The sequence below is a fragment of the Marmota flaviventris genome, chromosome 16 (assembly GCF_047511675.1).
Source record: "Marmota flaviventris isolate mMarFla1 chromosome 16, mMarFla1.hap1, whole genome shotgun sequence".
Lineage (NCBI taxonomy): Eukaryota > Metazoa > Chordata > Mammalia > Rodentia > Sciuridae > Marmota > Marmota flaviventris.
The window spans coordinates 74,585,852-74,598,172 of record NC_092513.1 but is presented as its reverse complement, the minus strand read 5'-3'; the positions used below and the strand labels follow the sequence as shown (position 1 = coordinate 74,598,172).

At 48.6% G+C, this 12,321-nt stretch overlaps 1 protein-coding gene across 1 annotated transcript; it reads left to right on the top strand.

Annotated features, from left to right (window-relative positions):
* The first annotated feature begins 268 nt into the window (after positions 1-268).
* LOC114108506 (putative serine protease 47) lies at positions 269-8,484 on the top strand. Its single transcript, XM_071602615.1, has 5 exons — positions 269-608; positions 1,389-1,551; positions 3,338-3,615; positions 5,653-5,819; positions 8,179-8,484. The coding sequence occupies exons 1-5, from the start codon at positions 269-271 to the stop codon at positions 8,482-8,484; spliced, it is 1,254 nt and encodes a 417-aa protein (XP_071458716.1).
* Positions 8,485-12,321: the final 3,837 nt, after the last annotated feature.

The following is a 12,321-nucleotide window of genomic DNA, read 5'->3' as shown; positions in this document are numbered from 1 at the left end:
CATTGATTTGGGTCCTTGATTGGGTCAAGGTTGGTGTGGGAGGGGTCAGGGTACTGGGCCAGTGTGTGTGAGGGGGGTCTGTCTTGGGATGAGGGCCAGGGCCTCCAGTGCATGCGGTGGCAGGTGAGGCCAGAGTCAGGTAGGTGACAGGGTGGGGGTGGGGTGCGGTGGCTGGAGTGTTGATGCCTGTCTCAGGCAGGGCCAGGAACCATCTGCGCATGGGTAGGTCCAGGGCAGGGCGGGTCATCCCGCAGTCCAGCACTCCCGGATGGGCACCAGGGCAGGCGCAGACCCGGAGCGGGCCAGGCTCATGGCTCTGCGGCCCTTGTTGTTGCTGTTGTCTCTCCGACTCCAGGCTGCCTCCTCCCCTAGTCCCTCGCAGCCCCCAGGAAACGCAGGTGAGCTCACCGGGGAACCGGAGGACCTGGAGCCTATAGCCAGCGGGCTCTGGGGCTATGTGGGCGGGGCCCAGGGTCCGTTTGAAGTCGGGGCTGGTGGCAAGGCTGGTGGGCGGCGGGAGCAGGCCCGGGCAGGCAGGGAGAAGCCACCGGTGTGTTCTCTTTGCCTCTACCTTGAAGCAGGCGACCGCGAAGATGACATCACCCAAGGTAGGTCAGGTTCCCCAATCTGGCGGGGATTTTATGGGTGGGAATCCCTGCCAGAGCTCAGGTATGAGGCTGTGGAAGAGGACAGGGGGCCCAGGTCTGGCCCAGGGTTGTAGGGGGCCCAGAGACAGAGGCAGTCAGGCTCAGGAGTCTCGGGTCCCTTTCCAGAAATCTGGGAGCACAGCCAGGGACCAAGACAACCCTTCTCAAATGTGAGGACCATGGATCCTCCCCCCGATAGGAGTCTTCTAAACAAAGTAGTCTCCATCTGCCCCACCCCTTTAGCAATGGAGCATGCCATGAGCGGGGGTCAGTTGCCCCAGGTCACACAGTACACAGAGACCTGATTGTGTCTTTTCTCCTTATGACACTGGGGTGGAGGGTGTGGAGTGAAGACAGCTGCCTAGAAACTATGACCTTGAAAAAGTAAGATTAGTAACCCCAGAGAACTTCACTCCTCTCATCTGCAAAGTAGGCATAGAGTTGTGTTGGTGGAAGGAGTGAGGCCCCAGGGTATCCTTCCCAGTCCCCTGGCTGTCCTGTGACCAGCCTTTCACCTTGCCCCTTCCTGTCCAGACCCCCAGACCAATATTCCCGTGGCTCTTGCTCAGCTGTACTAGGCCATCTAGGCCTGGGCTGTGATGACTGAAGTCTGAGGCCAGGACAGCCCTCAATCATTTGGGCTGGTCACTTGTCCCTTGACCTTGGCCTTCCCATCTGTCCTTGGGGTGGTATGGGACACCACATGTATCTCTAACAGATGTGGGGGGATTGTCTCCACAGTGTGTGGGAAGCCCAAGGTGATAGGGAAGGTGTATGGTGGCCATGATTCGGTGAATGGCCAGTGGCCATGGCAGGCCAGCCTGCTCTACCTGGGCCAGCATCTCTGCGGAGCTGTCCTCATTGACGCCCACTGGCTACTTTCCACAGCCCACTGCTTTCTCAAGTGAGTTATGCTTCCTGGGGGTTTGGCAGGGGAGGAAGGGGATCAGAGGGGATGGCCCTCCTCTAGGTATTGCTGTGGGTCAGTGTGCTGCCACCAAATGCACACTGCTTCTTCTTTGATCCACTGTCTACTCCACCTGGACTGTCCTCCCCACTGGCCACCCAATGCTTTCTTCATTTCCTGGGTCCTTATCATCCTTCATCCTCAGCCCCATCTGAGAGACCCCTCTTCCCTATGTCTGTCCCCCCTGACATGGACGTGTCCTGAGAACATTGGCACCTTACCCTACACTCCTGAGAGTACGAATCTAGTCAGAGACCAGATATGATCAGCAATGAAATGATTTCTTTCATTACTTTTGTTAAACTACATTCCTGGGAGGAGCCATAGTTGCCCCCATCCCATCTGTCAGGCTGCGTTGGTGGGGAGTGTAGGGTTCCCCAGCCTTGGAGAATGACATGGACAGTCAGGAGTCTAACTCTCCTGGCCCTCCTGGGCCTGTCTCTGTGGCTAACTTCAGAACACATGTGGAGGGACCCAGAGGGAACGTCGGACTCATAGCCCAGGTCGGGGAGTTGCAATTTGTACACTTACTGTCCCTGAAACCTCAGCTAGCTTCTCTTGAATCTGGGCACAGTCCCCTGAAACCCTCCATGACATGGGGGGTGGTGGCGGATCCCATGCCGATGTATCTCCATCGTTTCAGGAAGACAAGGAACAAGCTTCAGTCAGCATGATGCAGGAAGAAGCTCAAAGTGGGCAAGGAGGGCAGATGTGAGGGAAGGGGTCCAGCGAGATGCTACATTATGGGGGGCAGGGTCAAGGGACTTCCTTAAAGGAGGAATTGGGCTTGTGATATGGATGGGGGCCATACAGGTCTGAGAACTGTGTGAACAAAGCCATGAAGTTACTCATTCCCCTTCAGAAACAGGAGAACTTCAATTCTGTGCACTCGTTTGTGCATTTAAGAAATTCTTTGTGAGCATTTACCTCCAAGTGGAGAAAAGCAACCTTGAGGGAGTGGGTTAGAGGTAGTTAGGCCAGGGGATGGATCAGAAGGCGACATTGGAAGAGACCTGGTACATGAGTTAGCTTTTTGTCACTGTGACAAAATATCTGAGAATTGAGTTAAAAGTAGGAAATTTTACTTTGGGTCACGGTTTAGTTAGTACTTCTGTTACATGGAAACTTGGCCACATGGTTTCAGGCCTGTGGGAGAACAGTACACTGTGACAGGAGCACATGGTGGAAGAGTCCCTTTCACCTCATGGCAGCAAGGAAGCAAATAGGGGTACATGGTCCCAACAGCATGTCAAGAGCACCCCCAACCGGATGACCTAACTGATTTCCACTAGGTTTCTGCTGCTTACAGTTTCTGCCATTTCCCATCATTGCCACAGACCAGCACCCAAGCCTTTTGCACATGAACCTATGGGAGTCACTTAAGATCCGAGCCATAACACTGTAATGATCCAGAGCTCCCCCTAGGAAAGTAAGAGGGTTTGATCTGAGGCACCCCTTAGTGCCCTTCCAGCACCAGGATTCTCAGCTCCTCCAGTTCTAGGAGGTGGTGGGAAGCCCTGCGTCCTGAGGTTGTCAGTTGAGTGTTCATCAACCTGGAGGGAGAAGGCTCCTGAGTGTTAGAAGGGAGGAGACAAAGCTGCCTGGAATCAGGGCAGGGAGGAGGGGTCCAGAGCAGGGTGGGCAGTGGGATGAGGATGCAGGAAGAGTGGGGGCCCCAGAATCAGAGATGAATGATGCTGATAATGGGCCCTTCCTCCTTCAGCAAATCCCAGGCACCACAGGACTATGAGGTCCTCCTGGGGAACACTCAGTTGTACCAGCACACCCAGCGCACCCAGAAGATGCTCGTGAACCAGATTATCACCCATCCAGACTTTGAGAAGCTCTATGCCTTCGGGAGTGACATTGCCATGTTGCAGCTGCACCTGCCTGTGAACTTCACACCCTACGTGGTTCCTGTCTGCCTCCCACGTGCAGACATGCAGCTGCCCAGTCAAACGTCCTGTTGGATAACTGGCTGGGGAAGGCTCTCCGAGAAGAGTGAGGGGGCCTGGGAGAGGCAGGAAGGGAAATGAAGGACAGGAGGAGGATCAGGGCAACATGAGAGGGGTGGCTCAGCCAGGCAAGAGGCCCAGGCTGGTTTCTGAAGCCCCTGGACTTGACCCCCCTGTACCTCATTTCCATGCTCTCTCAGATGAGGACTGGGCAAGTGCTACATCCCTTTCAGTTCTGAAAATGTATGATTCTATGCTTCAGAGTTCCATGTGGCCCAGTCCCTGAATATCCGGGGATCCTTAACAACTGGAATCAAGAATCTGGGTTGTTTGAGTCTTGGTGGCTTTTGATTTGAGTGTTTAATCAGCCAAGGTTTGGGATGACTTGAATGAACTCCAAAGCTGTTCCCGGGGGCTGTCCCATTCCAGGTTGTTAGTTGGCTTTCCATCACTGTAAAAACAAAGAAAACAAACTTGCCTGAGATAATTACTGAAAAAGAGGAAAGGCTTATTGTGATTCATGGTTTATGATGTTACATGGGGATGACGTTGCATCCTGAGCAAGTTATGGAGCAGTGCTGCTCAGGAAGCAGAGAGCCAGAGGAGGGGCTGGGTTCCTGACATCCCCTTTAAGGGCACACCTCCAGTGACCTACCCTCCTCCTGTACACCCCATTCCTTAAAGGTTCCAGCACCTCCCAGTAGTGTCACGGGTTGGGGCCAAACTTTAAACACACAGGCCTTTGAAAATCCTTGGAAAGGTGCTTGGGAAAAGTGGTAAGTCACATGTGGCATCTGACCCCAGAGCCTGCATGATGAAGTCAGAGTGATCCCAACTTAGGAATGGTTAATGTCTGTGAGCTCACCTAGCTCTTATCCTGTCCACTTCACATTCTTGTCATGTGAACTGCATAATGGAGAAAGCTTTGGGGTTTTGTGTTGCCTTGTCAGATTGAAAGAAGAGAATTATAGACAAAGGCTTATGCCTGGATGATTTAATAAAGAAAGGATTGTTTATGGCTCGAGGGAAATGCTTCTGGTGTACTTTCAATAAAAGAAAGAACAGTACAAGTTTGTAATTATCCATGGGGTCAGCATTTGGTTCTGTGTCTCTCAACAGTGGTGCTATAAGTGTTTTGGACAGAACATGTCTTCAGTGAGTGCTCTGCCCACAAGCCTAATACCTGCCCACCCAGTGTTAGGAACACTCCCTAGTCATGGGATGGCCAGCCCCCAGCATACATATGTGTACAAACACATTCTGGTTCTTCCTTGAAGGCAAGATCCAAGTCTTGTTTTAATGTTCCAGACAGTGTCCCAAGGCACCTGGTAGGAACTCCACTGCTCTTTTCCACCCTGGCACAGTAAATCACTGTTTCCTGCCTGTTGACTCCAAATTTCTCTCCCATTTTCCATCCTGTGTACTTCTACTCAGGTCCCCACATGATGCCCTATACAAGGACAAGTGAATAGATAAGTGATTGGGTGAGAGAATGGATGAATGGATTGACAGATGGGAGGATGAATGTGGAATTGGATGGGAAGATGATTGGATGGATGGATGGATGGGTGAAGTTGGTGGATGGGTGGTTGTATGTGTTAGTGGATGGGGAGAAGGAAGAAAGAATGGAGAGACTGATGGGAGTAGATGGAAGAATGAGTGTGGGAAGATGGGTAGATGGATGGAGGAATGGGTGAATGAGTGGACGTGTGGGTGGGCAGGTCAGTGGATAAAGAGATGGCAAAAAGGTTAGTAATGGATGGGTAGAGAGTAGACTGAATGGTTCATGAGAGGGTAGGTGGGTGAGTGAATGGTTGCTGAACTCCAGGGAGTGGAGTCACGTGATTAGTGGGATTTGCCACTTTGTAGAATAGGAAAGGTTGTTCTGTTGTTGGAGGAATAGGCTAAGTATGTGGACAGCTTTGAGAAAAAGGTGGGGTGCTTAGCATGGAAGACTGAACCAAGGTTTGAAACCCATGCTTGAGAGTAGGGGTGAGCATCAGGCAGAGTGGGGGTTCTGAGTCGTCTGGGTTTCTTTGCTAAGGCACAGTGCATGTCACTCACCTCCTTCTCATTTTCACAGAGCCGTTGTTACCGCCCTACTCTCTCCAGGAAGCTAAGGTGAGTCTTATGAATAGCACGATCTGCAATACCTTCTATGGGCAAACACCTGGAGAAGGCAGGAACTACTCTGTGCAGGAGGAGATGCTGTGTGTGGGGGACTTCTCAACAGGAAAGGCCATCTGCCAAGTAAGTAAGGTCGGGCTCTGCTGCTCTCTTGCCTGTTCTGTTGGCCTCAGTTTCCCCTGGAGGGCCTGTGTTGGCCTCAACTGTCTTTGTGGAGACCCCAAACTTCCTTCCTTCTACATATTTTCTGTGGGCTCCATCCCTCATCAGCCTTCCTTCAGACCAGCACCTTCCTCAGCCCATCCCAGCACAAAGCTGTCTGCTGTGAGGACCCTCGACAGTATCCATTTTAGTTGCCTGTTTTAAACTTTGATGTGTAGCATATACACAGGATGAGTTATTTGTAAGTGTACAGCATGATGATTTTTCTGACGTTGATGCAACCTGTTACCGGCCCTCCCCACAACTCTCCATTCCCTTCTTGTCCCTAACCAGCAGATTTCCTTTTAGTCTTTGGAATTGATTCTGAATTTTCTGCAGACAGGATTTACAGTTGGCTTTATTCTGTATTTTAACATTATATTTGTACCCAGGGTTTTTATTGTAAGTTCATATCAGCTGTCTAATCATCAGAAAATAAAGGGTAAGCCATAATTGGGGGGCACTGGTCACCTGGTGTGTTGGAGTACACCTGTAAGCCCAGTTGCTCAGGAGGTTGACTGCAAATTCATGCCAAGCCTCAGCAATTTAGTGAGACATTTTGCAACTTAGGGAGACTGTTTTCATATTAAAAATAAAAGAAAGTGTGGATGTGGAACAGTCGTGAAAAGCCCATGGATTCAGTCCCTGGTAATAAAAAATAATATTAATATCTAGTTGGTAGTATACAAAAATGCCAATGTCATAGAAAATAAGGAATGAATGAGACTGAAGAAGGTTAATAAAACTTGGTATTTAAAGATAATATGGGATCCTGGATTGGATCTTGGAATAGAATAGGGATATTTGGGGGCTGAGGCTCAGTGTAGAGTGCTCACCTAGCGTGTGTGAGGAGCTGGGTTTGATCCTCAGCACCACATAAAAATTAAGAAAATAAACATATTGTGTCCAACTACAACTAAGAAAAAAAATTTAAAAAAAGAATAGGGATATTTGTACATAGTGAAATCTGAATATTTATTTAATAATCTTGTACCATCTCTACTTCCTTGGTTTAAGTATTTGTACCATGGTTATGTAAGATGTTAACACTAGAGGAAGCTAGGTGCAGGGTATGTAGATCCTCTATAGTATCCTGCAAGTCTAGCCTAATCCTACATTATTTCAAAATGGAAAGATTTGAAAAGATTGGAATAAACCCTTTACCAGAGAGTTCAATTAGATGTCAAACAAGCAAATAAAAAAACCTCTCAATATTGTCAGGCACTGGAGAAATACAAACTCAAACACCAGTAAGATGCCTCTACACATTAATTAGATGGCTGAATTCAAACGACTGGCCACGTCAATTGTTGACAAGGATGTGAAGCAACTGGAACCCTCAACATACCTGAATGGTAGCATTGTAATCTGGTGCAAATATTTTGAAAACGATTTTGTAAAAAGCTGCATACACTTCTACCATACAACCCAGACATAGTAATGTTAGGTATTTACCCAGGAGAAGTGAAAGCAAGACATGTAGATGTCCAAGAAAGACATCTATATGACTACAAGACAATTCACAGCAGGTTTCTTGGGTAATAATTCAAAACTAAGAAAAAGTTAAAAGATCAGTAGCAGGCTAATGAACAAATAAACTAAGGAATATCCCTACACTAGTGCACTACTCAGCAATAAACAGGAATAAACTATGGTGCACACAGCTACCCAGGTGTACTACTAAATAACTGTCCCGGGGCTAAATGATTGTAATAGCATACTGGCCTGCCACATAGGAGGGTCTTGTTTTTCATCCTCAGGATTGAAAAAAAGAAAAAGAAATAGAAGGAAACAATCTTTAGTGAAAAACACCAGATAAAAATAGGAGTACAACTTGTGTGATTCTGTTCCTACAAAATTCTAGGAAGTTGGATACTCAGTGAAGAACAAGGCAGTATGGGTGCTCCCTGCTGCTCAGGGTTCACAGAGCCAGGGTCTGCACAGAGGTGTCAGCTGACCCGGCTGCTCTAGGCCATTCTGTCCACAGAGCTGTCCATCCCGGCCTCACAATATGTGCTGCCCTGGGCCACCAGGAGCTCAGGCACGGGGGCTAGAGAGCGGGGCTGTGCACTGATGGATTTGGAAACATGATCTCCACTGGGAGGATCATCTCAGCAGCTTCTTGCTGCTTCATTCTGGTGTCGCTCATTGGGGGCTTGAACTGATGGGCCTTCACTGGGGCCCTGATTCAGACAGTGGCAGCCCAGGGTGTCCAACATTGTCACCTGGTATTTCTGCCCCCACTCAGCCCCCATACTAACTCCTCTCTCTCTTTCCTCAGGGCGATTCTGGGGGTCCTCTTGTCTGCTCTGGCCCCAATGCCTGGGTCCTGGTGGGACTGGCCAGCTGGGGCCTGGACTGCAGGCATCCTATCTACCCCAGCATCTTCACCAGGGTTGCCTACTTCATTGACTGGATCAGTAAAGTCAGGAAGCAGAGTTCTCCGCCCGACCCTCCTCCCACAGACTTTCCATCTCGGCCTCTGAGAGCTTCCGGCTGCCCCGGGCCCTGGAACACGCTCATGTGCACACAGACCTGGCTCCGTCTGCCATTTATCCTCATGGTACAGCAGCAGGTCCCTGGGTGACTGTCAGGGCCCTACATATTTCCTCTGCCCAGGCCCCCGGGCTCTTGCTGCAGCTTCTCTCACTCAAGTCCACTGTTGATCTAAGCAGCTCCTTTCCCCAGCTTCCCTGCCCATCATCTGCCACTCCCAAAGCCAAGTTCAGCAAACCAGCCCAAATAAAAGACTCATCCTCCTGTTCCCCTGGCTGTGCTGCCCTCTTGGGCTCCTTCTGTCCCTCAGTGCTCTCCTTTCCCTTCCACTTGGTCATCTGACTTCCAGAAGGAGGAGGAAAGGGTCTTCTTAGGAATCTTCAGCCAAGGGGCCCTTGGGCAGAAAGCACTGCCATAGGGGTGGACTATGAGGAAGTTGGGGAGCCAGGGTGCTTTCTAAGCAGCGATCATGGTCTGTCTACCATGGCTGACTGCTCCAACCCTGGGGAGCACCGGATTGTTCAGAGAAGGCCAGGCTTTACACCTGGTGTCCAAGTGTAAGGGAGGCGGTGCTTCCCCTCAGTAGATGTGCGGCACTCCTGGAGTTTGGAGGAGGAATAGCCAGGAATCAGTGGACCTGAGGGATGACGATAGGTCCTGTCCTGTAGCCAGAGGTCTCTCAGATTTCGGTGGTGGGGGCTGGAATCTGGTCAAGAAGCAGAGAGGAGGCCCTGATGCCAGACTGAAAGCTCATCCTCATAAGGCAGCGATTTTCAGAGCTCTGCCCCCTTTTTGACACCTGGTGTGCTTTTCATCTGCATCTACAGGATGCTTCAAGCATGTATACAGGGATTGACTCACTGTCCACTTTCCCAACCCCAGTCACCCATTAACATGGTACCTGTTGTCTAAGGTCCAGGGTACACCTACCCTTGTGTCCACATGCCTCTTGTGGTTGGATCCCAGTGTCACCTTGTTGATGAGGCTGATCCTATACTAGGGGTCCAGTAATAAGTTTCAAAGTAGTGTGGCTGTCTTTCCCCAAAATATGCTGGACACAGGTTTTGATGCAGCCAGCAGGAACCCAGAGGCCTCACAATACCCACCCCAATGTTCAGATCCCTTGTTGAAAGGGAGAGCTTTTATTTAGCAGATGGTCACTTAAACTGGACACCATTTATGGGTTTCAGTGGTAAATGTTTCCTACCCTGATATTTCTCAAATTTCCTGGACCCTTACTGACAGGAGAATGGATGAACTCTCATGAACATTAGCAATAGGACTTCCCTGTCTTTGACCTTCTGAAGGCTCAGCAATGGCCTTTCCAGTGTGAAGACACTGTAGAGCTTTAAGTACAATCCTGGCCTTTGGCCAGAGCACCTCTACTAAAGTACAACTCTGGATGATTGTATAACCACCATCTTTGATGGGTCTTGGAGCTCCATACTCTATGGAAGGTGGAAGACAAGAGATTTCCATCTGGCAACAAAACAGGTGATCTCACCCAACAGGACTGCTCAGAACTGTGGTCTGCATATGAGTTATTTGCACAGCATGCGGTCCATGCATCTTCTCCACAGGGTCAGGGGAGCTTGGGTGGTTCAGTGCTGAGTACCACCTCCTTCACTGGCCTGTTGGTGCTATGGAAACCTCAGGCTGGCTGGTGCTGGGGACCCGGGCATTGTCTTTCCTATTACAGGGGCTGGGAGATTCTCTGATCCGTGGGCATTCTCACACTCTAAACCAAGAGATCTCAACTCACACCTAGTCCACATAACAGATCCACCAAATATCAGCTTCAGCCCAAGTGGTTTTTCTTTAGGTGAAGCAACTTAAGTACTCAGTGTCATTTATTTTGAATGGTGAGCTGAAGCATATAAGGTTCAGAAACTACTTGAGATGTTATAAGAAGCAAGTAGTGGCAGAGTAATGTAAGCCCAATACCACTTTGAAAGAGTTTGAAGGCCTTTTTCCCCCTCTCCCATAGGCTGCCCTAACCCAGCCTCAGTCACGCAGGAGAGACTTTTTATGACCCGTCCCAAATGTGAGCTCCAGATACTGCCTTCAAGAGAGAGAGTGACTGGGTGGGCCTGGAGCAGGGTTTCAAGCAGCCCTATTGGGAGAGCATTATCAGGAGGAAGGACTTGAAATTCTTTGATCAGGGCCTCCCTACCCTCACAGGTGGTGCAAGGACACAGGCTACTGCTCATTGGAAGACCAACTGTAGAAGAGCTGTGGAGGGCAAGAAGTGAGCCAAGGTCAGTTGGAGATGCTGCTTCAGCCTGGAACAGAAGGAGCTTGGAAGTCCTCACTCCCACTCTCAAAACAGGAAGGCTGGACAAACGGAACATCCACAGCTCTTCTTAGATCCCTCGGAGAACTGAGGTCCCCAGGCAAACTGTGACCCTCACATTTGCAGAGACATTCTTATCTGGAGACTCAACGTTTACCTGAAGGGAAGCCGGGGCGTACACGCCAGGCACCGGCACCAGTGCTGGGTGAGCAAACCTAAACTGCAGTGGAGCAGTTGCTGGAGACTTGAGAGTTGAACTCCAGAGAGGCCGTGGGAGCACTGGGACCCCTCACTCCCTTGAGTGCTAGCTCCAGGAGCCTTGTCAGGTTCTCAGGCTTTAGACCAGAGAATCAAACACTACCCCTGTTTGTGGCAATGGCATGGGGAAAATAACCATTTTGGACTATTACCAGAGTATTAGTTCTACTCTATAAAAGCTGCTACAAGAGAGAGTGTCATGCCAGAGCTGATCTTTATGATTTTATCTGCATCTAACTGACTTGGAGTGGCAAACATCAACCTCCTGCTCCCTCTTTCATTCCTGCCCTGTCATGGTTGGGAGTGCATGAAGGTTTTAGCCAAAGGACACAGGCTCCCTGTGAGACTGTGAGGTCTAATTCTAAGACTAGGGAATTCTTCCTATCCCACATGCTCACCTCAGCACCACCTCAGTAGGGATTCTGTATAATGAGAGAGGAAGGAACTGTCTCAGTCCATAATCAGTAAGGATCCACTGGGAAACTAACAGGCAAGAGGGGAGACAAAAATAAAGACACCAGAGGAAATACAGTCTGTCACACCCATGGCAATGTCAAACAGCAAACACAGCCTAACTCCTCACCAGATAAACACTAAACATCACACTGCACATTTATGAACCTTTCACCCAGCACATCATATCTGACTTTGTACAGAAAATTTCAAGGTATACATGAAGAAGAAAAAAGAAGAGGATGAGGAAGGAGAAGGAGAAGAAGAAACAGAATCAGACAACATTTCTTCAAGGAAAAGCAAACATCAAAACCAGGCTTAGATTTAGTGGGCATTTTGAAAAATTCAGATCAAGAATCTGAAATAATTATGAATACATTCTGGGCGATGTCAACAGGCAGATGGACACTCCAAGAAAGAGTCAAAAGGAAATTCTAGAAATCAAAAGATATTGTAACATAAATAATACCTTTAAATATTTAATCAATAAACTGGTGCAATGGTTAATTTTAAGTATCACCTTATTAGAGTAAGAGATGCTTAAGATTAAGAGGCTTCTGGGTTTGACAATGAGAATGTGTCTAAGTACAATTAATATACACTAATAAGTATAATAATATACAAACTGGATGAGCTTTGAATTAATTTTTTTTAAATTTGGAAAAATAAAAGATTTGTGAATGGTAATGAAGCACATGAAAATATGTTCCACATCATCAGGCATTAGGGAAATGCAAATTAAAACTAAAATGGGAGACCACTTAATTTGAGTTGAATGGCTGATAAAAGAGATAATATCAAAACTTGGCAAGGATGTAGAAAAAGTGAAACCCATTCACATTTCAGCAGGAATGTAAAATTAGAGACCTTTTAGAAATCAGTTTGGAAATTTATAAAATATTCAACAAAAACTTACCACATGAC

Coding starts and splice junctions, on each gene's coding strand:
- LOC114108506 (XM_071602615.1), top strand. CDS start 269: ATGGGCACCAGGGCAGGCGCAGACCCGGAGCGGGCCAGGCTCATGGCT. Junction 609..1,388: donor CGAAGATGACATCACCCAAG/GTAGGTCAGGTT, acceptor TTGTCTCCACAG/TGTGTGGGAAGCCCAAGGTG. Junction 5,820..8,178: donor CAGGAAAGGCCATCTGCCAA/GTAAGTAAGGTC, acceptor CTCTTTCCTCAG/GGCGATTCTGGGGGTCCTCT.